The following is a 25,216-nucleotide window of genomic DNA, read 5'->3' as shown; positions in this document are numbered from 1 at the left end:
GCTGACGGGGGCAGCCCCTTGTTTACCGGCCAGGGAGGCGGCAGCCGCCAGCCCGGCCTGCGCTGGAAGGGGCCGCGGGGCCGGGGCCGACGCCGCGGGGCAGGGAGGGGCCGGGCGCCCCGCTTCCTGGGCCGGCGGCCGGCCGCTATAAAGGGGGCGGCGGCGGCTCTGCGGGGCTCTTACCGACGATGCGAAGCCGGGTCCGGCCCCCGCGCCCGCCCCGCGGCCTCTGATTCGCCCCCGCCGGGACGCGCCGAGTTCTGCGGCGGCGGCGGCTCCGACGACGCGGGCATGGGACCGAGAGCGGCGGCGGCGGCGGCGCTGGCCGTGGCCGTGGTGCTGGCGGCCTGGTGCGGCCGGAGCCGCGGGGAGAGTGAGTGGGGAGCGGGGGCGCGGCCTAGGCGGGCGGCGGGGCCCGGGCGGCGGCGGCGGGCCGTGAGGGGGCGAGGCGGGCGGCCCGGCCCCGCCGCCGCCGCCGCGCTTTTTACCCTTTGTACCTGCTCGGGGGCGAGCGGCCGCCGCGCCAGGCCGCGCCGTGGGGCCGGCGGCTGGGCCGGGGCCCGCGGCGGGGGGGAGCGGGGCCCGCCGGCCTCCGGCGGGGGCGCGGCGCGGGTCACCTTCATCCCGGGGTTCGGCGTTTCCCCCCCGCCCCAAACCGCCGTGGGGCAGAGCGGGCCGGGAGGGAGGGCTCGGAGGCGGCCGAGGCTGGAGCTGGGACGGCACCGGGAGGGGCTGTAGCTCCCCCCGGTTCGCCTGAGGATTCAGCACCGGCTCTGCTTCCAGAGGGGTTTCAGCCTGGCAAGGCGGGGAGCTGGGAGGCTTTGGCTGTAACCGCAGGAGTACTCGTAGGTGGCCTTCCCAGTCCCCAGGGGCTCAAGAGGGGGGAGCTCGGAGGTGGGGATCGGTGTCCAAACAGGGTCTTGTAAAATACCAGGTAGGGGGATAAAGGTGCTGCGTCGGCGGTGGCAAGCTTGTTAAATCCGTGGCCGACACACGTTTAAGCCTTACGAGCTGTTTTGCTGGGTTATGTTAAATAAACTTGCTTAGGAAATACTTCTAGGTAGGGGTTTTTATTTTTGGATGATCTTTACAAGAGTTTTATTAATAAAATGAAAGAATTTCTTTAAAGAGAGCTAGCTGGATATGTAAATTGACTGTCTCCTAGGCAATCCCATCGTCTACCTGTTAGCTTCCCATCAGAAAAGGGAAGAGCAAAAGAATCGGTTCAAGTGCAGACAGCCCAACGATGTGCAGTTTTGCCTATTTGTACGATATTCAGGGAAAGAAGTAGGATGTACCCTGAAAACAGCCTCTTTTTTTCCCAGCAATCCGACATGTTTTAGTTTTCAGAAATACCCCAGGTTCCTCCTTGTGCATGTTTTTACATTAGAAGCCTTAAAAGATACCAGTGGTACGGTTTTAACTGGGGAGGGTAATTTCCAGCTGGCAAGCGTGTACAAACCTGCCCGTTACCAACAGAGAAATGGAAAGGTAGCCGACATATGGCACTAATAATAAATACACACAGAACTTGGGCCCGGTGCTTCCTAATTTGACAACATTATTGCTACTACTGCACTGAAGCTTCTTAGGTATTTGTTTAAATCATATTCTGCTTTCTGGGTTGCAAGTGCATTGCAAGTGGTCTGAGCTCCCTCATCTTTGCTGCGTTACTACGTGGTAGGAAAATACGCTCTACAATTCATGGATGGAGAAACGGGAGCGATGCGCGAGATGTCAAAGCAGAGTCTGGGGTAGAATATTTTTTACATCTGTCAGGCAGTGCAAATACTTTGTAAATATTTTGCAGGCAGTTTGGACGATAAGGTCCCTAATTCAAAAGGTTTTCAGCCACTTTGTCGTTTGACTCCATTTTCTGAGAACGATTAGATCACCCAGCAGTACAGTGCTGATGGAAAACAACACGCTCACGCGAAGGCCTGCATCAGCGTGGCTCGAAGGGTAGATGCACGTACAATAGTTGCATAAGCAAACAAGTTGTTCCCTGAGCAACGGAACTAATGAAGTCTGCTTTCTTGGAGATTTGCGTCCTGCATTCTCTACAAACAGGCCCCGTGATAACGCTGCTCTCCAGTGACAGCATCCCCCCGTCTCTGAGCCCAACTGTACGTAGATTTTCTTGTGCCCCGTATATTTCTCTTCCCTTTACTTCTTTTAGACAATTTCGGTTAAGAGGCTGGGGGAAGCAGCAGAGAGTATGTGTGTAGGCGGTTCAGTACAATTTGAGTCCACGCTTAAAGCATCCTTTGGATGGGGATGCTGAGTTTTTCCTCTTTAACCCATCTTCAGTTTTCATGAGTCTTTTGGGAACAAGAACTCTCTTCCTCTTTTACATGTGGCTGAAGTTAGTTGGTGAGTTCAGGAGTTACTGAGAGGAGTAGAAGCAAGGGTTAAGGAAAGGAGACTTGACCTGCACATAAAATGAAGATGCATATATCTTGTTTTGTGAAGAAAAACAGGTTTGTGTGGGGTTTTTTTATCGCTGTGTAAACATAATGCAACTTCCCAAAATAAATCTCACACATGACTCATGCACATCAATTGATTAGCTGTGGTATTTAGGGTGGGATTTACCTCACCTGGTTTTAGGCATCTATCAGCTGAGCAGCTTTGGGCTTCTTTTGTGATTAGCAGACAACTAATCAATACGGTCCCTAGAGTTTTGAGTACGCTTCCTCCCCTCCTAAACTTCTCCCCTCCTAAACTTCTCCCCTAAATTTGGGCCCCACACGTGTTCTCCATCACCCGCTGCTGATGGTGGGAGATGGAAATCTAGCTGAGATCCCCCTACCTAAATCCTCAGGTGGGACAAATTTCACTTTGTATTTCTTTAGTAATAGCCTTTTAAAATAATTTGCTGGTTAATTATTATTTCTGGCTCATACAGATTTTTTTTGTGTGTTTATAAATGCATTAAGAAACTGGTCCCTGGTTCCATCTTAACGCTGTGTTAATTTTTGATGTTGTGAGATTGTCTAGAATGAAATTTTGCTTCTGAGAGTAGAAAGAGTAAGTGCAGCAGGGCAGGGCTGTATCAAAACTAGGCAACGACTGCGTCTGTCAGCTATCCCAGCCTGCCCTCTTGCTATTTTAAAGACAGGTAGTACGCTAACTGTCTCTCTGTGTCTGTGAGACCTGTAAGCTTTCTGGAGGTCAATTTTGGGGTGACTGTCTTGCAGAATATAAATTACGTTGATACTGGCAACGTGTAAAACCTGTTCCTGCTCCCTTTGAAGTATGAGGATCTGAAAGCCTGTTAGTACTGACTTCTGCCCTTACCCTGGGTGATCTCCCCTGGGCCCGGGATGCTATCGCTTCACTGCCTTTTATCTTTGCATGGGAGACGTAGCAGTGTGAGTCGTGGGTTTCGTTGTGATTTGAACAAGGAGAGCACAGCGATACAGCAAACCCGGCTTTATAGGCCAGGCTGTGCGGTTATACATGCTTTTGGCATTAAAGAAAGTGACCTCCGTGGCAGGCTTGCCCTCGGTTCAGCAACGCTCCCTCGAGTAGTGAAAGGTAACAGGCGTCTGAGGTGTTACCTGCGGGGGCTGGAGGTTTATGGACAGGCTGGCTTTTGAGTCCGTGTCTCCATTTGCTTCGTTGCTCAGACCTAAATGGCTGAGGTGAAAAATTGAAGTTTAAAAATTGGTATTTTGCAATGAGATATTTTTATGTTTCTTGTAAGATTGCCATGGTAGGCTAGAAGCTGTCTTAGTCCCTCCTACTAACCTGTCGCTTTACAGGATGTTTTCCTGTCTTGGCTAACTACTGAGAAACTCCCGAAAGTCCTTTTTCCAGTTTCTTAATACCCCTGCTAAAAGTCTTAAGTAGAATTGCAAAGCTTTTGACTTGACCAAAGCGAGTGCAATTTTTTGTCAATAATTTGTTTAGTCAAGTAGGCAGCGAACACTATAAAAATGCAGAATTAACTGATAGTTATTTAAGTGGTTTGTGATCTTTCTGTGCAACGCTACATTATTCTGGTCTTGATGGTTGAAGAGCCAGAGCTCTGTAGCAGCAGTGAATCATTAAGGTTTGGTATCCACATAGTTTACTATAAACAAGGCTTAAGTTCCAGGACTTCCCCTGTTAGACTCTATCTTGAAAACTAACCTCTGACATCAGATCTAGTTTCTTCATTCAGTACTTTAAGGTTGTTACCAAACTAGTTTGTTCAAGAGGCTTGGCAGCTTGGGATTTTTTTTCCTTTGTTTTTTAAAGAGCGTGCCTTGCAACTTTTTTCTTGGGGGTCTGATGAAACATGTCTATAATGATGTTGGGTTTTTTTTCCAGTTACTTTGAATAACTTGCTAACCAGGGCTGGAGGAGTGTTTCCTCTCTGGCAGCGCAGTGCTGCGCTGCTGGACGTGGAGCCTGTTTCTGCTGAAATTTAGGAATTTGTGTTTAGTAGAGATTTTGCCAGTAGCTTGACCAGGAACAGCTTTGGGCCTACTGCTGGAGAATCTATTTGAGATTTATATTTTCCTGAAAGCTAATTTATGTGTGTTTTTGAAACCAGGTTGTCTGTCTTTTAGCTGACTGCTCGACATTGATCTCCTCCTCCTGGGATCAAACCTGCCCAGCCTTCATACTGAATTGTTGATTAATTCCCCAGTCCCTGCAGACGAAATGCTATCGAGAGAAGCTGTGGAAAAACACTTATTACTTTGCTTAAAACTGCTTCTTGTTGTCTTGGTAACAATAAATTTATGGGGTGACTTAAGCAGCTACTGCATGAGCAGAAGATCCAAACTGCTGAACAGAACTCAAAAGCATTAAAAGATTGAAAACCCTCCAACAAAAAAGCATGTTTTGTTTTGGATATTCTTAACTCCTTATTACTCTCCTCGATCCTTGAGGTGGTAAAAAAAGGAGCTCAGATACCGTGGTGGTATTTGTCACTTAAATGAAACTGAAGTAGGACATGAAAAATAGTTCTTAAGTGTAATTTTCTCTAAACGTGGAAAAAAAATCTGTGTAAACCCTTTTAATCTTTGAAGATTTACAACTATGTTAGCCTTTTATTCAATTGTTTATTTCAGAAACAATCCTCTAATCTGTTTTAAGTTCTTCCTAAGTGTCTATACCAGGCCAACATCAGTGTCTGGTGTTGCCTTCCATTAAAAGGACTTGTGCAGCAGCCCCCGGTGTTGGAACCCCTTGAGCAGGGCAGAGTCTGTGCCAGGTTATTACATTGCTGCTGCTCAGCTTTGAAAGCAGCACAGTTTGAATAACTTGGGTCCCATCCTGGCTTGCCAGGACGCGTGGTATCTCCGGTCTGGTCCGTGCTGGCAGCACTAATTACAAGTAACGCATTCTGTACGAGAGCTGGTGAAAAATACAACAGTATTTCTAAAATGCAAACAACTGAAGGATTGTGGACGTGTACTTCCAGCTGTGGTAGATGTAGATGATTATTTAAAACTTCAGAATGCTTTGCTGTTGACTCCCAAGCTTCACCTGTCTCTCTTTAGCTGTGCTCTTGAGCAGGGGTAGCTGTGTGGATTAAGGGTTGTCTGGAGCCCAGCTTGTGGCCAACTTCTAGTGACTTACCTAATTCTAGTCAAAATGATGAAAGACTTGGGTAATTATGCTTAGTGTATAGATGCATTTGGTGGCCTTGAGCCACAATAAAAGCCTGGAGCTTTTACTCTTGAAAGTAATCCTTAGTCTGTAGAGTTGAGCTGTATCTTTTGACCTTCCCTTCTCCTTAAGGTCAGCTGTATGCATTCAAATTACTCTAAGTAGTGCTTTGCTGGTCATGGGCACCACCTTAACTTGCTGTATTTTGCCTGTGTGCTCAGCAAGCAGCAAATTTAAGAACTGAAACATTGGGTTTTTTAATTTATCATATAGTTTTGCTGCGCTGGAGACTTGTACGTTGAATTTCAGTGTCTGCGTTTTATCTGTCCTTCTGCTGTTTCTCCTTTCGAGAAGAAACCACTGTCCCGCCCCGTCAGGCACTTGCTTCCTTGGAAATACCTATCTTAATTGTTTAAAATAAATATTTAGAGTACTTAAACTGAATCTGTTGCTCTCCCAGTTCTTTTAGCCCACGGTTGGGATGTGCAGCAAGACGGCTTTCTGGCTTACTTCCACTTTGGCTGCAGATTTTCATGGGACAAAGAGGTTGCTGCTAGTTGGTCATCAGATTTTCTTTCCCACTTCTTAAAAGTACCTCCTTGATCTTTGAGGCACTGCGTGAATTAGCTTTTTCTTCCAGAAAGCAATTTATGAAACGACTTGGATATAGTGCCAAAAAATCCCATTGGGCAATAACATTGCTCCAAATCCTAGATTAGTGTTGCCAGATTTATTTTTTTTTTAATTGTGGTGGAACAAATTTTTTAATAATCATTAAGATGTTTGCATGGAATTTATTTTTAACCCCCACAGCAGTGGTCTGTATAAAACTGTCAGGTCTGTATAAAACTGACAGTCGTAACTATTAAACATCTGTCTCTACACCGATTTTGTAAGGCCTGATTATTGCTGGGTGATTCCTCGAAGCTGTGACGTGTTAGTGTTACAGTCGGTGAGTTTTACGTACAGTGGCAAAGAGAGTAAAGATCCTGGGCTTTTAATTCTTACCGGGACGGGAGGGGGCTGTCTCAGCTATAGACAAAGGAGATAATCCCTAAAGTGGATGCAGTCTTAAAAAATAAACAAAACCGAACAAACCCCCAAAATTAAAAAAGAATCCCCCTGGACAGGACGGGGAAACAGTTGTTTTACACCGTTGTGTTGCCGGGCAGGCTTCCCTTTCCACAGGCTTCTCCCTTGAACGTTAAGGTCTGGCTGTGTATTTCTATGAAGTTTGGTTTTAAAAGGGTTATCACTGGGGCTTTTGTTGTGCTATACAGGCACGCTGCTCTAAATTTCCTTCTTGATTTTTTACCTGTGCTTCAGAGTTTAAAAAAGAATTTCCCTATTCAAACTTTTTGTTTTCTGTCTTTTCCATTTGCTGGTGCCTGGATTCATATTATTCTGTTTACCTTCTAATTTATGCTTCATGTAATTGGTCGCTTTGCCAGTTCTGTGGGTTACTGGTTCTGCTAAAATAAACTGCCCAGATAGTCAAGGCAGGGAGATTTTCAGCCTTGAGAAAATAATAACAAAAAAGCCCAAACACCTAATCCAAAAAGAATGCTTAGGGCAAAAATTACTAGTGTAGTAAATTACTCCTGTCAGCAAAGTCTGGGCAAGAGTGTGGGCTGTACTCTCGCATGTGCGTATTTCCAGGTTTTTCTGCCGTCTTCCAAAGAACTACCATTTCCTAGCCATTATTCTTTTCCTATCTTCCCCTCCCTCCGACCATGCTAAATTACTCCCTCTAATCCACTGGCATTAATTGCACAATCTGAGATGAGGTAGGTGTGTCGCTGGCAACTATCTAAAGAAAACAGACTCGGTTGCATAGACATCTCTTACTTTTGTAAACGCCAAATGACGTCTAAAGACTGGCGTTACAACTGCAGTCGTGGTAGAGGTAATAGCCAGAAACTCAAGATGGTTGAAAAAAACCCGACGAAATACTCTTCCAGTCTTATTTTGTAATCGTATACCAGGGAGCACTCCCCACAGTGTATTTCTTTACACCTGAAGCACGCTTTCCTGAAAAGGACCTCACCGTGAATTCTGAGCGTAGCTGTAATTTGTGGTGCAGTTGGACAAAAACGTGTATTTAGGGAACTAAAACAATTACCTTTTCTTAAATAAACAAACGAGGTTGTTCTTTGCCTTCCAGTTTGCAGAAGCATGGACATTCGCAACAATCTGACCCGGCTGAACATGCTTGAGAACTGCACTGTGATTGAGGGCCACTTGCAAATATTGCTGATGTTTAAAACCAAGCCTGAAGATTTCCGCGAGCTCAGCTTTCCTAAGCTGACTATGATTACAGACTACTTGCTTCTTTTTCGCGTGTATGGCCTGGAGAGTTTAAAGGGACTTTTCCCTAACCTCACTGTGATTCGAGGAACTCATCTGTTTTTTAACTACGCGCTAGTCATTTTTGAGATGGTTCACCTGAAAGAGATCGGCCTCTATAACCTGATGAACATTACGCGAGGCGCCGTGCGGATTGAGAAGAACAACGAATTATGTTACTTGTCCACGATCGACTGGTCAAGGATTTTGGATTCTGTAGAAGATAATTACATCGTGGCCAACAAGGATGACAAAGAAGAGTGTGGAGATGTGTGTCCGGGAACTGTGAAAGGGAAGAGCAACTGTCCGCCTACTGTGATAAACGGCATTTTCATTGAACGCTGCTGGACCCACGATCGCTGTCAGAGAGGTCAGTCTGCGGAGCGATGTATGTCAGCTGTGGTTTTGCTGTCAACGTTTAACCTGTCAGACCTATTGGAGGGCTAATAGGGAGCTATTAATTGCTGTCTTTAAGCACAGGTTCATAAAACCGAGGCTCAAAATTGATGTTAGACAGGTGAAGAGAGAACCTTTGGGGTGCGGCTGCTTTAGGAGTTCTTTCACTAATGTGAATAATGTATCCAAAAATGTTGTGCTTGGTTTCTCTGGAAAGTTAGGGACTGCCTAGAGCTCCCAAGTTTAATGGACTGTAACAGGTATCTTGTATACTAGTTAGTGGTATTAGTATCTCTGCTGGGGCTTGGGTAGGGGATTAGAAGTCGGGATTGACTGAAGGGCTGCAGCAGGCAGAAACAGAACGGCAAGGGAAGGTCTTTATGGGATAACCTGGCTCTAGAAAGGTGCAATTACGTTTTTACTGAAACCTTCCTGCCGTAAAAAGAAGCTGGAAGCTAAGTCAGACCTGAAGGGAAAAGGAGGAGGCGGAGAGAGGGCCTGGACAGGGGTTGCCCGAAGCAGGAGTCCTGGGGAGGGTGAAATAACTGGGCGTTGAGCCTGGGGTTTTGGTTCAGGGGAGAAGGTATGTTTGGAAAGTTGGCTGCTGTTGCAACCCCTGAACTCTGGTTCTTAAACTGTGTTAGGGTTGCTTTTGATTTCACACCGATTTAGTTTTTTCCAAACTTGGAACTGACCTTACGGTTAGTTTTAATTATATATTTACTTTGATTTATGTTAGATCTGACTTGACGGGCAGCAGAGTGAATTGAGGTAAAAGTGACATATTTAGAGTTGTCTGTCTTTCTGGAGGTGGTGCATCCAAATGAAGCAGTGTGTCCTCAGACGAAATTAGGAAACTTGCGGGCTGGAGAGAATTTCTTGCCAAGCTGTAAAGGGCAACTCTGAGTGCTAAGTGCCAAATTCAAGAAGGAATTCCTACCAGCATGCATAAACTAATGAAATTAATGTGGTTTCCCTTCTGCTACTCCTCACCCCAAAATTGTCTGGCTTCCTTTTAAAGAAAGTGGTTATTTTTTGTCACCAGAATAACAGGGTATGAGCAAGAAGATGCAAGCGTGTGTGTGCGTTCCTCTTTTAAAACGAAAAATAAGGTTATAAAGCATTTTAGTTTGTAAACTCTTTTGGCGTACAGTTACTATCAGTGCCGAAACCTGGTTTCTTATGTGTTCATGTTGTATGTTTCCTGCTATTTCATAAGGTTAAAGATCTAACTGAAACATTTTCTGTGGCTGGACTGTTCATAATGTCCCTCATTCCTGTGAATTTTCTGGGGCTGTGCTGCAGCAGACTGGAATGTATGGTTTCTTCCCTCTATATGACTGCCTATTTTGATGAGACCTGTAGGAATGTAATATTTTACCACTGGGGCAGAAATCGCAGCTCCTGAGCCTCTTGCACAAATTCAGCTAAATCTGTTGGAGGATATCCATGCAGTCTCACGCAGGATCGGCGCTTAGTTGCCTAGGGAAGCCAAGCTAGTAAGGCCATTTGGCTTGAACTGGAAATTGAAATTTGAATTTGAAAATGGTTTCAAAAGTCGTCATACACAGATGCTCCCATCTGGTTTCCTGTGTTCCTTGTAGAAGATCTAGAGAAGCAATGCTCCTACATATTTTGGCTGAAACTGGTATGCCTTTTCAAAACCACTTCACAAGCCACGCTTATCTTTGTTTTGAATGCTAAGATTTGTATTTTTATTGGTAGCTGGTGTTCTCAACAGGCTGGTATCTGTATTATATTGTGCCTTGTGACACCTGCTTCTAAAGTTATTTTAACAGCTTGAGTAGTGTTTTAGACTTTTTAGACTTTTTTGAGTAGCCTTTAGACTTTAAACACACACATGCACGCTAGTAACCGTGGTAGGGATCAAGTGACATTTATTTAGTGAACCTGTTGGTGGAATTGCTGTGCTCTCTGTTCTCGTGCCAGCCGTAACATATCCTTACCGTGTGTAATTGTTTTGTCAAGATTTTATAAGCTTGTGCGAATTGTGCTTTGGCTTTCCTTAGCCTGAAGAGCCTCGTAGCAACTCCCAGTACTGAGGGTATTAATGTCGCAGTATCCTCCCCTCTGCATTTTTGCAGCTTATCTGGGAATCTTCACCAGCTAATGCTCTGCTGAAGTCTCCCGTCTCTCTGGTTTCTCGTGGACTCTCCTCTTTTATTTTTGCTTTTTGGTCTTTTAACCAATGCTGGAGTGCAATGTAGCAATTTCATAACTTCCTTGGGGGAAGGTTGGGTTTGTGTGTTGTTTAATGCAGGTTAGTTGTAGCTCTAGTTTGTTTTATAAGTCTGGGTGTAGAATCTCCTGTTTGCTGTTTTTTGGTTTGCATCTCGGGATGGGAAGCTGTTGCTGTCTAAGCTGATAGCACTGCTGCCCTGGGACTGTGGGTCAGGGTATTTTGTTTGCTGTTTTGTCTACCGGAAAAAATCCCGAAAGAATATGTAAATATTGATTGCTTTGATGTTACAGAGTGAGGATCAATTGACGAGGCCCGAGCTGGCAAGCTTGTCCAGCCTGCTGAGCTTTTGAGTCTTGCTGGAGAAAATTAGGAGACGGGCAAGAAGTTTGAGGGCACGCAGGTGGGAAGGCTGAAAGGTGTCGCGGAAAGGTCTCGTGTGAGTGGGAAGGGAGACGGTTGGGGTGGGAGTGGGGTCCCCGCGTGTCCCCCGTCTCTTCCACCGCAGTCCTTGACCTTCCCGTGCCTGCGTCCTGCGGCAGCTTCCTTCACGTTATCCCTGCCACATCTCGTATCGATCATGCGTCTTTGGTATTTCGTTATTTTAATCAGCACAGATATTCCAGTTAACTCCAAAACTCGCTTTCAGTTGTAGCATGTAATTATCTCTGAGGCACACATCCAAGTCTGAATCATCCTTGCAGCTATAACTCCAGCCCAGAATTTTTTTTTCAGTTGGTGATAACATGTTCAAGACGACAAAGTAAAGGATCTTCTTACAGACGTTAGAGCTAAGGTTGTGGATGAAACTGGTTGGGGGGGAAATGAAAGGATTTGTGGGCAACTGCACGCTTTGAAAAACGGTTGCAATCTTGAGGAATCTGTGCGTGAGTGCAAAGGTGTGTAGGTGGCTGTACCACACATCGAGGCTGGGTGGGATGTGTTTCCGGAAAGATGTCTTTTCCTTTTTCTAAATGACTTGTGTTGGTGTGAAAAGCAAGCCGGTTCAATTAAGGCCAACTCCTGTTATATTTCGGGTAGGAAGGGAGGGAAATATGTAGTCTGTTTGGAATTCGGGTCTAGCTTTATGCTGTTTATGGCAGCCAAGTGCTGTTCTTGTCCTGGAGGTTTTGTACCTTTTCAGCCCACATTTTTATAAGATTTTTTGTTAAACATGCGTACTTACTTTTATTGCCATAAAAACATAGTTCTTGGTTCGGTGCAGCATGTTCATGCAGAGAGCGTCTCTGGTGAAGAATGCAGACAACAAAAATGCTGGAAATGCCACGTCCTAGACCTCAGTCTGGATCTGCCAAACATGATTTTCATATTTTGCATTTTTTTTTCCACATTTTTTTTTTTTAATGTAATAAAACCGCTATATGTCTGTCACTCCGCTTGCGGAAGGAACAATTCCCTCTGAAACAGGATTTCCTGCCAATTCTCTTTGCAGTCAGTCTTCTCTGTCCATACATAATTTGAAGCAGTCTGATGTTTTTGACAGTTTAATTATAAAGGTGGGTTCAGCCTTTTTACTTGCATATTGGGTCATCTGGAGGTGGAGTAAGGTAACAGGTAGGAAAAGTGGAATGGCAAAATAAAAATGAACAGGAAAACGATCGGCAGTATCAGATGTTCCCTTGGTGACTATTGGAGTGCCACATTCCTGGAATATAAGGATGAATATCTGAAATAAGGGCTTCATTCATAGAGGATATGATGAAATTCAAGTTCTCCGGTTCATCCTGAATGCAACCGTGGTAGGAGTCTGTTATCTTCTTCATCTTGGGACTTCACGCTACCAGGAAATTTGAGTTATTGAGAGTGTGTGGGCTATTTCAGGTTCGTAGACAGACTCTTTCTTCAGTCTATTGTCTTGCTTTATGTGAAAAAACCGAAGGTTGTTTCTCTCCGTAAGTGCAACCTAGAATTTGTTGTAAAATACTAACCTCAGTAAATGAAAATGGAAGGTATGTGAAACCATTTGGGCCAACTGAAGAGGATGGTAAACCAGAGCTGACAGAAGGGGCGACGGTCTGGAGTAATTGCCGTGCAAAGGAGCTGCTAAAGAAAGGTACCACATGAAAAATAACAGTGTTTGTCCAGATTTTTTTATGATGTTGGGGAAGCAGCTCTGGAGACTAGGGACACAACAGAATCTCTCTGTAATTTTCCTGTGACTTACCCAGGGAAAATTCTGGGATGGGTAGGGGACAGGTAAGGAACCGAAGGGTGGCTTTAGTGGCTTGTTATGTTTCCTGGTACAAGCAACACAACAAAGCGCTCGGGAAAAACATTGCTCAGCCTGAAATGTCTTTCAACTTCTGTGAAATAGCACCGAGTGCTTTTAAAGAGACCGGTGCCAGAAGAAATGCTGCAACTATGAACATCTTCAAGGCAGGTTTGAATAATCAAGTTCAGAGGTGTGTGTGGGAAACGTTTTGCGATGTTTACTTAGGTACAAATATTACTTAGCAACAGCTTCCTGTAATTTTTACGTGCTGGGAATTTCTGTAACTATAAGCTTAGTTTTATTACCTTTGTATGGGAAAGGGGTCTCAAAGCACTGAACAGACTCAGCCAACCTCAAGGGCAAGATATTTTTAAAGCTTCAAACACAAAAGAAACTTTTTCCAGTTGCTTCCACATGAAGTGGAAGTGCTCCTTTTATTTGGAGATCTGATAAGAACTGCCTTTTTTTTTTACCCCTAGCTCTGACAAATGCCAGATGGAAGTTGACACCCGATAATCTCACTGGGGTGTCTATTCTGAACCTTGCCAAGCGACAGCTTTATTGAGTGCAGGTAGTGCTTGTGGTTGGGCTATTGTGATGCTTGCAGACGGCTAGACATCCTCAACTAATTCACTTCAGCTTATTAAGAGTAATTAAGAGATTTATGGTGCTTGGTGGTGTGATACAGCCTGCAACGGGGGGAAAAGGGGTGGAAACAATCCCTCACACAAATGACTATTTAAGAGTATGCTACTTGCTTTAAAAACACCAAACAAAACTTGGGGCTGTGAGGAAGCATCTAGTTAGGCTTTTCTCCACCGACCTGGCGTGACACAAGACTGTAGGATTTCAATACTGAACAGTTTCCGCTTTCTGAGAAATCCCCATGCGCGCAGCCCCCGTGGGCTCACCACAATGGTGTCTCTTCGGCTTCTTCACTGCTGCGACTTTACTTCAATGTCGGGGGGGTGAAGGTTTTCTTCCCCTGCCCCAATTCCCAACCAGCACTTTAGACAGAAGCAGCTGTCAGATCCGCTCCATCTTCAGAGCATTTGAACAAGACCTAGGTCCTAGCTCATCCAACAGTTAACAAGCAGCAAATACAGAGGATTCTCCCTGAAGTTATCTTAATTTCTGGATAGAGGTCTTGTCAAGGCAAAGGTTTTTGATTAGTTAAAAAGGAGAATGAGGTATTTTGCTGCTCGAATGGGGAAAATTGGAAAAGTTTTTGTCTTGTTTGGTTTGAGTTGCCATTTTAATCCTTTCATCCTTAGCCCCTTCCCCAAAACACTTGTTATTCAGGTCAGTGGCTGGGCCACTGAGGAGGCTGAGAGGAGTTTAACACTTCACATGCTAACATTACTGGAAGATGTTTTGAGATCTCTGTTCGATCTTCAGTGGTGACGTTGACTGCTTGTGATTTCCAAGGGCAGCGTGCCAAGGGTACTTCAGGTACAATACTTATTTTTCCCATTTCAAGAACAGTTCCAGGTTACCTTGTTTGCTTAAACAAGGGAACCCGCACTACCCCTTGTTAGACAAAATACAGAAGACTGACTGCGCTTGGCAGACACGTTTGTTGGAAAATCCCGTTGTCTGGGGATGGATGTAGAATCAGGAAGCCACAGAATATAAAAATAATAATACTGAGCAATAGAGCTAGCCTGTGTTGGTAATGCCTGAATGGGAGAGCTGCAGATGGTTTGCCTGGTGTGATGTGTTTGCTCGGGGAGCAGGAGACTTGTTTGGTTCAGAGCGAATCCTGCTGCGTGTTGGGGGCGTGTTGGTGCCGTAAGTGAAGATAAGGAACTGGCCAGTACATATATATCAGGTACGTTTTCCTCCCTTCACCCCTCTTAATGAAGGCAGAACAATGATTCTGTACTGTAAATCTTAAAAATATTAATTAATTGTGAAAGTATTCTAAATCAAATGCAATTCTGATGCCTAAATCTGAGGAGCAGATGGAGCAAATTAAGGTGTGTACAGTGGTGTAGCATTTAATTTTGTGATGAAGGAACTGGAAATCCTTCTTGTTAAAGGACTGTGAACCGCTGAGTCCATACAAAGAAGTATATTCAGTGTGTGTAAGAAGACCAAGAAAAATATGTCACTTGGCAAAGCTCTCTGGGACATCTTTCTCTCTCAGGAATTGTATTTGACAGGGATTGCCTCTGTAAATAGATTTTGCATTTAAAAGAATCACACGCACACAAAGCAAAACACAAAAAAGGTCAAAGAACCCCAGGTGTGCTCAGAGCAAAGATTGTTTCTTGCTGAAAGGTTGAGGATTTCAGGACCTTTTGATTAATTACAGAGCTGGTGAATAACCCACCGTGTCCTGGAGGAAGCAACACTAACCCTTCTCTCAGTTTGTAACAATAGCTGGTTAAAAGTTCAATGATCATGCTTCCCAATTATATCCTATAATTGTGTGCAAGTTCCTATTGGAGGGATGTGAATGAACTTGCTGGGATGTTTATGCTTCTTAATTAGGGCTGTTGGTTAGCTCAGAAAAAACACCCCAACGCTGGGTAGCGGGAAGTTGTGGGGGCACCGGCTGGGATCGCCTGGCAGCGGGCTGAGCTGCTCGGTACGTGCCTGGAGTTATTTCAGTTGCTGCTTTGATCCAAAGTCTGCGGCTGGCGTTGCGTAAGCGCACCGAGCAGCGCGCCGCGGCTTGGTCACTGAAATGCTGTAGATTACAACTGTGTGCGTTCATCGTCTTTATCTAGATTTTTTTGAGATGAGGGTACTGCGCTGGCTGGGCTGACATTGTTTGAGAGTCCTCAGTGTTGCTTTTATTTTGGCTTGTGACATTTAAAACAAACAGAGAATTAACTTTGGCTCTGTGTAGTGCCTGAATGTTGGCTAAGTGAGTGTGGTGTTTTCACTGGAGTCTGGCTTCCATGTCAATCTGTATTTAAATGAACTGAAAAAACGGGGCAGGGTGCTTGGCACCTGTTCACGTGCAAAAAGTTTTCTAAATGTGGAATTTCTTCCCTTCTTCAAAATCGGGTCAGAATTTCTGTTGAGGGGATGGACACAGGCAGGGCAAGAGGATGCTCTGTGCAGCGAGGAGCTCAGCACCCTTGGTATGAATCCTTTAATTTGAAAACATGCTTTTTTATCTACCTGGCCAGAGGCTGCCTCTCCAGCACCTTGAGAGGTTGTAGGCTCTGAGGAAGAAGATGTGTTGAAGGAAATCCCACAAGAGTTGGAAAGAAAGTCTGGTTAGAATAGCTTTCAACAGAATGCTGGGATTAATTTTCTTCTACATATTTTTAAAGAACTCGGGGTGTATGTGGTTTTGCTGACATCACTTCAGCACGCTCCAGAAAAATAAATGTGATTTTAATCTTGTGTATCAGGTTAGAAGTGCCCCTTTTCAAGGATGTTGGGAAATACTGCTCTATTTCCATTGTAAATCAGGCAGTTTCAGCTTTTGCAGACAACACCTCCCGCACTGTAGCCGCTGAAGCACTGGCAGGTGCCGGACAGTTGAGCTGTGATTATTATGACCCTTGCTCATATACCAGCATAGTGAGGGTGGCAGGTATTTAGCAAGATCGGTCCAATGAAGACTGTAAAATTTGCAAGGTCTTTTTATTTGGGGAAGGGGAATTTTATTAATCTGTTTGTAGAACTGTTCCAATCTTTTGTTTTCTGTGCAATTTGAAGGCTTCTGGAGATGTACACATCTTCGAGCTGGTCGCTTGGGACTCCTGCAGAATCGCTGCTGCTGCTGGTATGTGGCCACGCTGGAATTTCAGGGCCCTGACATGATGAGCTGAGCCTGAGCTCAAGTTACAGGGAAAGAGTGATGTTTTTTAAGTCAATGCACAGAGTTAAGGCAACTTAGGTAGCAAGCTTGTCAGGGATCGGAGGAAATACCTGCAGACCGAGAGCAGTAATGTCTAAGGTTGCTGGCTTTCTGGTTCTTTGTGCTCCTTTAAGTTCACTTTAGCCTGACCCCTAAGCACGATTCCTCATTTAGTGTTTTTTTAAAAAGTGAATTGTCTGGGCAGGGAAGGAGGAGATTGGTCTCAATTTGTTAATCAAAAGAAAGCCTGCATGACTCTAGGACTGCAAGCAAGGGAAGGTTTACAGGGCAAGGGACCAGGCACGGCTTGGGGTTGTGTAGCCATAATTTCCAACTCAATTTTTGATATCTTCTCTGGTTTTGTAGCTGTGGGGGTTTAATTACATCACCAGCACACGGCATTAGAGCAATGCAGGGCTTTAATACCTGTGGGCAGGGGCAGCAGTCGCAGTGAAGGAGCTCGCATACGGTGAGGTTGGGCTCTGTGCGGCGTTTTCAGAGGTGCAGGAACAGACGGGCCTTTCCTGCCAAGAGGAAGGAGCTCGGTGCCGGGATGTAACGCTCCTGCATGGCAAAAGTGCACGGCACTTTACATGACATGAAATGGGGCTGCCCGTATGCGGGCTGATTTTTCCCCTATTGACGTGAAGAGGGCCAAATCCGCTCGAAATGGGTGTTCGAGGGAAGGATTATTTGGTGTCTGGGAGAGCTTCTGAACTTGGTAGCTTTGCTTTTGATAATGCGAGTGAGATGCCATTAGCTTCCAGGTTGTTTGCTCTGAGACATCTGAAATAGTAACTGAGATTTTACTAAGCGACCTGTGGCAAAAAAAGATCGAGTTCCAGCTATTGCACTGAACTCGGCATCTGGAAATCCCTCACACAGAAACTTCAGACATTACGCTAAAACTCATATCGGCAACTGTTAATGAGTGAGAAAGTACGTAAAGAACGCTTGCGCTTGAAGGTGAGCTTGAACCCTGCTGCACTGCTAAAGACATGATTAGAAAATCTTAGGAATGATGCAGGAAGCTCTCCCAGTGTATTGGGTTTCCTAGGAATAAGGCACGTGCAAGTCAGCAGACATCACGGGATAACTACGCATTTTTCTGTTACCATTTTAAACTTCATTAGGCATCCGTGTTGCATTACGGCACTGCAAGGATTTTAATACTTCACAAGTAATATTCACTAACATTTGAGTGTCAGGCAAATATTTCTCGTCTTTTCTGCAAAGACAAACCAATTCTATTCTATGGGTAGTGAAAGCGTAACAGCAGTGATTTAATAAAGCAAACAGGACTTGTTTTTTCTGGTCTTCAGTCTTTTCTGAATGTCATCTTTCTGAAGGAAGGCCGATCGCACTGGGTATGTTTACACAGCTTCAGTTCAGGATGAATGAGTCCAAGAGTTCCCTTGTAAGTACCCCTCAAAAGCTCCCAAAAGCCAGAGAGGAAATGGAGCTCCTCAGTGTGATGTCTGACCGTCTGAAAGTCTCGTCCAGTGGAGCCTTAACACGGCTTAAAGGAATAAGGCTTTTGTTTTAAAACTGTATGTGAAGGGAAGCCTTTAAAGCTCAATAAACTGTTTCTCTGTTCATTCGATTCTGTGGGTTTTAGGCACAGGGAATCTCCGCACGCTCTCTGTTTCTGGCAGACCGGAGAGCGTAACGTGCCGTCTTACCTGGAGACTTAATAAAAAATCAGTTATGTGGAAACTGGTGCTTTATCTGAAACTACCTCTCACCTCGTCAGCAGGTTTCTACAACTATTTAAAATAGCAAAAGAAATGTGATGTGTAGATTACCTTTTCCACACTCCAGTAACCTTATCTGCAGGGCTGCTTAAATAGTTTGTATAGTGTTTGGCTGCTCTTTCAGTGCTTAGACATAAAGTTTCTAGTCCACAAAACTGGTCTTCAAGTCTGCCAGAACTAACGATCTGCATCAAGCGTCACTTTTTGTTCTGGGGAATATAAAATGTTCACTTGGAGCCTGTACGTTGCATGAATTTGGTGGGTGCGACAAGAAAAACGTCCTCGTGTTTTGCATGGCTCTGTTGGCGAAAGGAGGAGTTGCTGCATGACGGTTCTTGTTGATCAGCACCGGGGAAGAGCATGTTGTTTTTCCACATGCTCTAATCTGTGATAACAAAAAGAACTCCAGATTGTGTTCTTCAAACACGCTCTAGGACTCTCGGTGCTCAGATTTGCCAGTGACTGTCCATTGCAGTAATACATTCATCCACCCAAAGCCTAATTTGAAGCGGCACGGTTTCAAATACGAGCCTTGTTTTGACACTGAAGGAGCCTGAGCAGGGCTCGGCAATAAACTGTCAAGGGTTTCACTTCGTACTCAGCATTTTGCAGAGGATCGTGTGCTGGATGTGGACTTCGACGCCACCGATCTCTTCTCGGTGCTGCCATTGGCCTCGTGGGTGGTTCTGTGCCCCTCTCTGCGCCTCGGTGGTTGTCTGTAACGCGGAGCTGATCAGAGCGACCTGCTGAGGAGCTAGACTTCAATAAACTTCAGGTGGCGAATGCAGGAAGTGCCTTGAGGCAGAATTTAAGACGGGTTTAGACAAACAACTGTCAGAAATGTCGTAGGTAAAGTATTTGATCTGGCCTTGGACAGGTGGATGGACTGGGTGGCATCTCGGAAACGTCTGCAGCTCCCTTCCAGTTGAAGATTGATCTCGGTAACGGCAGCTCTGGGCTGAGATTTGAAACGCCCGTAGTTTGCTTAAAAAAAAGGCTCTCTGTTCCTGGGGAAACTGATACGGCTTCAGGTTTCTGGTAGAGGAGAGTCCCATCTCTTTTTCTGTCTAGATAATGCTAGTTTGTGTAATATTTTTTTTTCAGAGAACTCTGTCCCTTGTAAGATTATTTCCACAGGTTCCCCCTGCCCTCGCCTCCACCCCCAACCCCCCAGTAATTACCCCATTTAGGGATCGGCAGGTGTCACGCCTCACGCTACCGTATCAATTAGACCAGCTCTGAATAGTCTTAATTGCTCTGAAATGGACAATGCTGATGGTAACTGGTGATTAGACTGTATCTTGAATCCCGTGCTGATAAACATCCACGAAGCTGAAGCTTTTTAGCAACTGTGGCGCACGCCTGCACAGCTCGCCTTATGTAGGCAGGTCCTGTTTCTCTTCGTAGTTTAACGGGCAGATAACGAGACTGTTGCTGCTACTGTTCTTCCTTATTATTGAACAAAGTGACTTCAGGGACAGTCAGTTTTATTTTAAGAGCTTACCACGTCAGAGGCATGAAATAAAACAGAATTTTCACGATTCTGACAATTGACAATTGGAGCCATTAACTGTTGTGGAAGAAAGATCAAGAATCCAAGCTCTCCTGTGAGTTTAACTTCAGAAGATTCAGTTCCCTCCTTGTCGGGGTCTCCTCGTTGGGATGGCACAGCTGTCTTGGGATGAGGTTCCTTCAGATTACACCTGCATAATTTACAAGGAGAAACAGTTTAACAGCCGCTAAGTGTGGCTTGTTAATTAGTGGCTTACTAATCTATAGCCATTTGTTTTTCCTTAGGGTTGTATTTGTGTGGCTTTTGGTCATTTTTGTCGGTTCTCATTTGGCACTTTGATTAGAGGAGCAGAGTGATGTGGCCCAGCACCCATCCTATAGATGAGAACTATAGGGATCAGGATGTTTGTGATGAGAAGCCATTAAGCAGACCTGTATCTGGGTAGTTTTGTGTGGGTCCACGTGTTATTATACATTGAATTACTTGAAAATGGGCCTCACTGGTATGCTGAAGATGACAAGAGCAAGTAGTAAATAAAAATACATTCCATAAAGAGGTCTCAACTGCTTGTCTCTGGGACTGCAAGCAAACAGTATCTATTTCAGTACTGCTAAGTAAATTCTTATACCTAGAAATAAACCGTGGAGAGCATACTTACTGCTTTAGGGCAAAGAGAGAAGGGTGTATAAATTAATGGGCATGAGCTGATGAGGCCAAAATGACTAGAGTAGTTGAGAGAATATTATATGGGTGCATCTAATCTATGTATTTGATACTAGTATGCGTAGTAATGAGATACTGCATACATTTCCCCTTCCCACAGTTCAAATATGATTTTGAAAAAAAAATTATTGTCAGTTCAGGGAAAACCATGACACCTATTAAATTACTGGAAGACGTGCTTTACAATATTTAGTTTTGGATGTATCTATGAGGGAAATAGATCTGGTAACAGAAGGATGTATGCCCTGCGGTGAATCCTTTCGTGCGTTGGCTGCTCGCACGGGGTATAACCGCTCTGTTTTGATTCCTGCCAGGTTGCCGGCTGCCAGCCTCGGGTTACGTTGGGGAGCCGGCAGCTGCCCAGCAGCACTTCTTCCAAGAGCGCTGCCTGCGTCGAGAGGCTGCTCGAGACCCGGAGTCGCCTTCCCTCTGCTGCTGTCTCCGGTAGTCAGCCTTTCTTGGCACAGAAAGAAACCCTTTACCCTTGGAGTGGCTGCAGTGGGACAGAGACTGGCATTGTGATCGGATTCCCACCGCAGCCGTTCCATGTCTAGCATGGATTTGGGCAGCATGCTAAATGTCCGTGCACTAAAACAGTTCATGCATCCTGGTAACTTAAGAAAAAAAAAATCTGGTTGGTAGAGCTACTTCGCTTTGCTTCACGGGAGGATTCGCCCTCTAAATATTTCTTTGCACAACAGGCCTTTAGGTGATACTTTATCTTCCTCTCTCCTCATCCTCTCTGGCCCTGTGGGGGGTGAGGCGAGGAAGGGGGGATCTGGAATAAGTTGTGTTCCTTCTTTCCGTGTCTTCTTTTTCAGTACCTTCATCCACAAACGCTGCAGTATCTGTATTTACAATTCACGACTATGCCGTGAAATCTGTCTGGATTAAGATCTTAACCTCTGTCTGACATTTCTGTGTAGATCATTAGTTATCAGCTTAATCTCCTTGTGGTTAATCTTATACTTCCGTCTATTTCATTACCTTTCTCAGTTATGGACAGCTCCACTTTACTATTTGCTGTAAACTCTATGTCCTTTTTGGTACAGTTTGCTCTTATTTCGTGTGTCCAGGTTACATTTTACACCTCTCTTCACAGAATCTATCTAAAATGCAATCCTCCTTATCCCCACGTAGCTGAATGTGTCAGCTTAGCTTTCATTCTTTCATGCCTTGTTTACTACAACATCCTTGTCTGTGGCCTTGAGAAAAGCAATCTTATCCCTCTCTTATCTTTGCAGAAAGCAAAGGTTACACGTTTCGCCTCGTGCTTTGATCGTATCGCTCCTCCTTTTCAGGACAGGGTTTATAGGTGTGTTCGACCTACATTGGAAAAATTCGATGACACCTTGTTTTTAGACCATCGCTGTACTTCGAAGCACTTCTGCCTATCTTCATTGGCCTCTGTTTCTCATAGGGCAGATACAAACTTCTCCTTTATGGCTTGTCCTGATGTGGCATCTTCTCTCATTCAGCACTAAGCTGCTGCCTTCTCATCCCGGTCAGTCCATGCTGCTGGTCACCAAGAAATAAATTGGTCTGATGACTAGCTTGCCCTCAGCACTGTCCTGAGTTCACCTGGCTGGTTCAGAGAGCTGAATTCAGAATAAAGTACGGAGAGAGGCTTTACACACAGCTACACTTATTTTTAGGACATCTTCGCTGCGATTCTCTTGGGTCTTCTGAGATTGCAGTGTGAGTGAGCAGGTTTGACGGGAGTAGGTTAAAGTGGACAGGGATGTTTGCAAGATGCTGTATGTCGGAAAGAGTAATATATAGTTAAATATTAACGTGAAGCTTTCATGAGGCTACCAGGTGGCGTGTCAACTGTTGAATGATAAAAACAAATCCTTAGGTTGTAATAAGGATTAAAATTTAACAAACCATAACAATAAAAAGCACCCTCATAGCTGTAAGTAAAACAATGAGCAAAGCCTTACAGAAGAATTCCCCAAATTAACTTTAAAGATTCTGGTCTTGGTCTAAATTACAAATCCTCTGTTCTGATGTACAGACTCAAGAACAATATGAGGTGGCTGATGTCCAAATACTTTAAAATTATCTACTCCTTACAAATCTCCATGTTCGCCAGAGGTCAGGTGTGCTGAACATTTCTGCCCCTGTTTATAGGGAGACAGATTTCTCTTAGTGGCTCTTTAGCAAATTACTGTCAGAAGGGCTGAAGCTCGGAAACTTCTGGCCTCCCAGTCCTCACGTACCAGAGGGGCAGGAGTGGGTGTCGTGGCTTCTTAATCTTCTTCAATTATAAGCCATCAGAGGGACTGGCAGTAGCAAAGCCTGGAGTTAGTACTGATTTGCATGGGGGCATTATATTTAGTGATAACTGGCTGGGGACTCCAGGTTTTGCCTGAAGACGTAGTGTCATTCTTGGGGCTTGCATATTAAAGAAAAACAAGCAAGCAAGCAGAGGCTGGCGGTTATTCCCGATCCCTTATGCTGCCCTAAGCTCCCAAGTAATTTCGAACACAAAGTACAAGGAGCAGGCTTGATCTGCTTGCCAGAAAATGGCACAACAGCAGTGTTGTGGACACTAGGTAAAGTATTTACAACTTCTCGTTGCTATCCTTGCGTGCACTTTGTGACACTTGTTCTGCCTTGAACGGTGCTGCTGTGTTTCCAAATCAAACTCCCTGTTTTGATGTTTCGAGTTTGATTGCCAACAGTTTAGCCAGGTTTCTGCAAGTTGTTTTGTACCTGCTTGGGCAATCAGCTTGATTGAAGGGTACTAGGAGAATGAAAACAGGCATAGTCTTGAGTTTTAATTTTTTATTTTTTATCAGCTTTGTCCCCTAGCTCTCATCAGAGAGGTGCTTTGCTCTGTAACTTCAGTTCGTAAGGGGCTTGCTGCACTGCCTAAAATGCATGAAAGGAAAATGTTTCTTTGATCTTTATTCTATCTGGGCAATATTAGACGTACCTGAGTGGGAGGCATCCACTTCTCTGTGTAAATAGTTGAGGTGACAAATGAGAAGAGGAGCTAAAACCTTCAAGGGAGGTGAAACAGAAAGGTCTAGAAGATCTGTGAGCCTGTCTTGAAGGTTTATTGGGAAGAGGGACTTTCATAACTGGGGTTTGTAGCCCAAGTAGGTCCCCTTCCCAAAAATAAGAGGTGATAGTTGGACTGTCTGACTAACTCCAGCCACTGGAGCTGGGCCACTGGAGCTGAAGTTACGCAGGGCTTCGTACGCGTGGGCGCAGGCGCTGCCGTGTGGTAGCTTGGTGTGGTAGCACAAGGAGCTTGTTTGCAACGGCTGTAACTTCTTAAGATAGAGAGCGAGTGACCAAAGGCATTGTGGATCTATTGCGGTTGATGACTTCCTCCAGGCTTCATCATATTAAGATGTCTTATAGAAAAATATATATATTATATAAATAAAAGCCTGTGTATATACTTGTGTATACGTATGAGTTCCTCTTAATAAGTTTTCTGTATTCCTTGGCATAAAGTGCGTATGAGTAAATTTCTCTATTTTCAGAGCAAAACTCCACCGGTACTTGTAGCACAGAAGATAAGTGATTACTCCGTGGTCTAAACAGCAGAAGGTTAAAACGGAAGAGGCTGCGTTTCTTAGAGATCTCCCTTTATCCGCTCTGTTCCTCTATCAACAACAGAGCTCAAGCTTTTCCCCCTATCGCCCTTCAACAACTTCTTTCACAGACCTCCGTATCCTCCGTTATCGCCACTGGACAAGGTGGCACACAACTCCAGAACCTTTTATCTTTCCCAAACTCACGTTCGCTGATCCCGACAGGTCCACGCAGGAGCACCAGCATCTCCGTTGGTCGTAGCCGTGGCGGCTGTCCTGGGCTGGGAGGACGCCTTGCAGGAAGCAGACAAACACACGGGGTTTGTAAATGGCACCGGTCCCATTCCGGAATATTTGAGACATTCCCCGTAGCTCCAAATGAGCACGTAATTTGTGAAAGGGTTGGGAGGTGAAACAAGATTTTTTTTCTTATCCTTACTGATAGACGAGATAAGAGTTGTAACATTGTCCCGAGAAATGTCAATGGGAAGAGTTTCCTTTACGTTTTAGTAAGCGTGTTGTTTTTGGAAGTCACTGTCTATGGGAAGGGAGGCACCTGCAGTTAATTTTATCCGTGTAAATACAGACCTCCTAATGTTCCCAACTTGTGGCTCCATGGGGTCGTGGCATTATGTACTGTAATATCTTATTTTATAAATAACACTTTAATTTTAGTGCTGATTGTAAAACCTTGCATTTATTTGGCACTTGCTCCTTCCCGAGTTGGTGCTAAGAACTGAAATCCTGTGTGTGGATAATGGCATTGGAGTCGATGCGGTTTTGCAGGGTTGTTCCTTGGACGTCTCTGGTGTTGGGGAAAAGGGAGGGATAAGAGTTGTTAGAGCAGTTGAGCACCGTGAATAAGTGACGTTCAGTTTCCTTGAACGTATTGTGATGTTTCCTGAATTTTGCGTGGTAACTGCAGCCGGTGCCAGGCGTTGCTGGCAGTCTTGTAGAAGCATGTTGAACTCTTATTTTCTGTTCTATTCTAGTTTCTCTGCTTAGTTTGTAGGTTGGGGGGGATCTGGGAGTGGTACTGCTGTTAGTCACCAAGGCAACCAAAAGTCCTT

At 44.8% G+C, this 25,216-nt stretch overlaps 1 protein-coding gene across 1 annotated transcript in view; it reads left to right on the top strand.

The window, feature by feature from the left end:
• The first annotated feature begins 240 nt into the window (after positions 1–240).
• INSR (insulin receptor) overlaps positions 241–25,216 on the top strand; it is a 56,544-nt gene continuing 31,568 nt past the window's right edge. The window contains exons 1-2 of the mRNA XM_064469861.1: positions 241–373; positions 7,772–8,323. Coding sequence (XP_064325931.1) covers positions 292–373; positions 7,772–8,323 — 634 coding nt within the window. The 5' untranslated portion in view covers positions 241–291. The remainder of the gene's footprint in view (positions 374–7,771; positions 8,324–25,216) is intronic.

Source organism: Phalacrocorax carbo, chromosome 19, assembly GCF_963921805.1.
Source record: "Phalacrocorax carbo chromosome 19, bPhaCar2.1, whole genome shotgun sequence".
In the NCBI taxonomy this organism is placed as follows: domain Eukaryota; kingdom Metazoa; phylum Chordata; class Aves; order Suliformes; family Phalacrocoracidae; genus Phalacrocorax; species Phalacrocorax carbo.
Note: the sequence above shows the minus strand (reverse complement) of the source record. Positions and strands in the feature narration are given on the sequence as shown.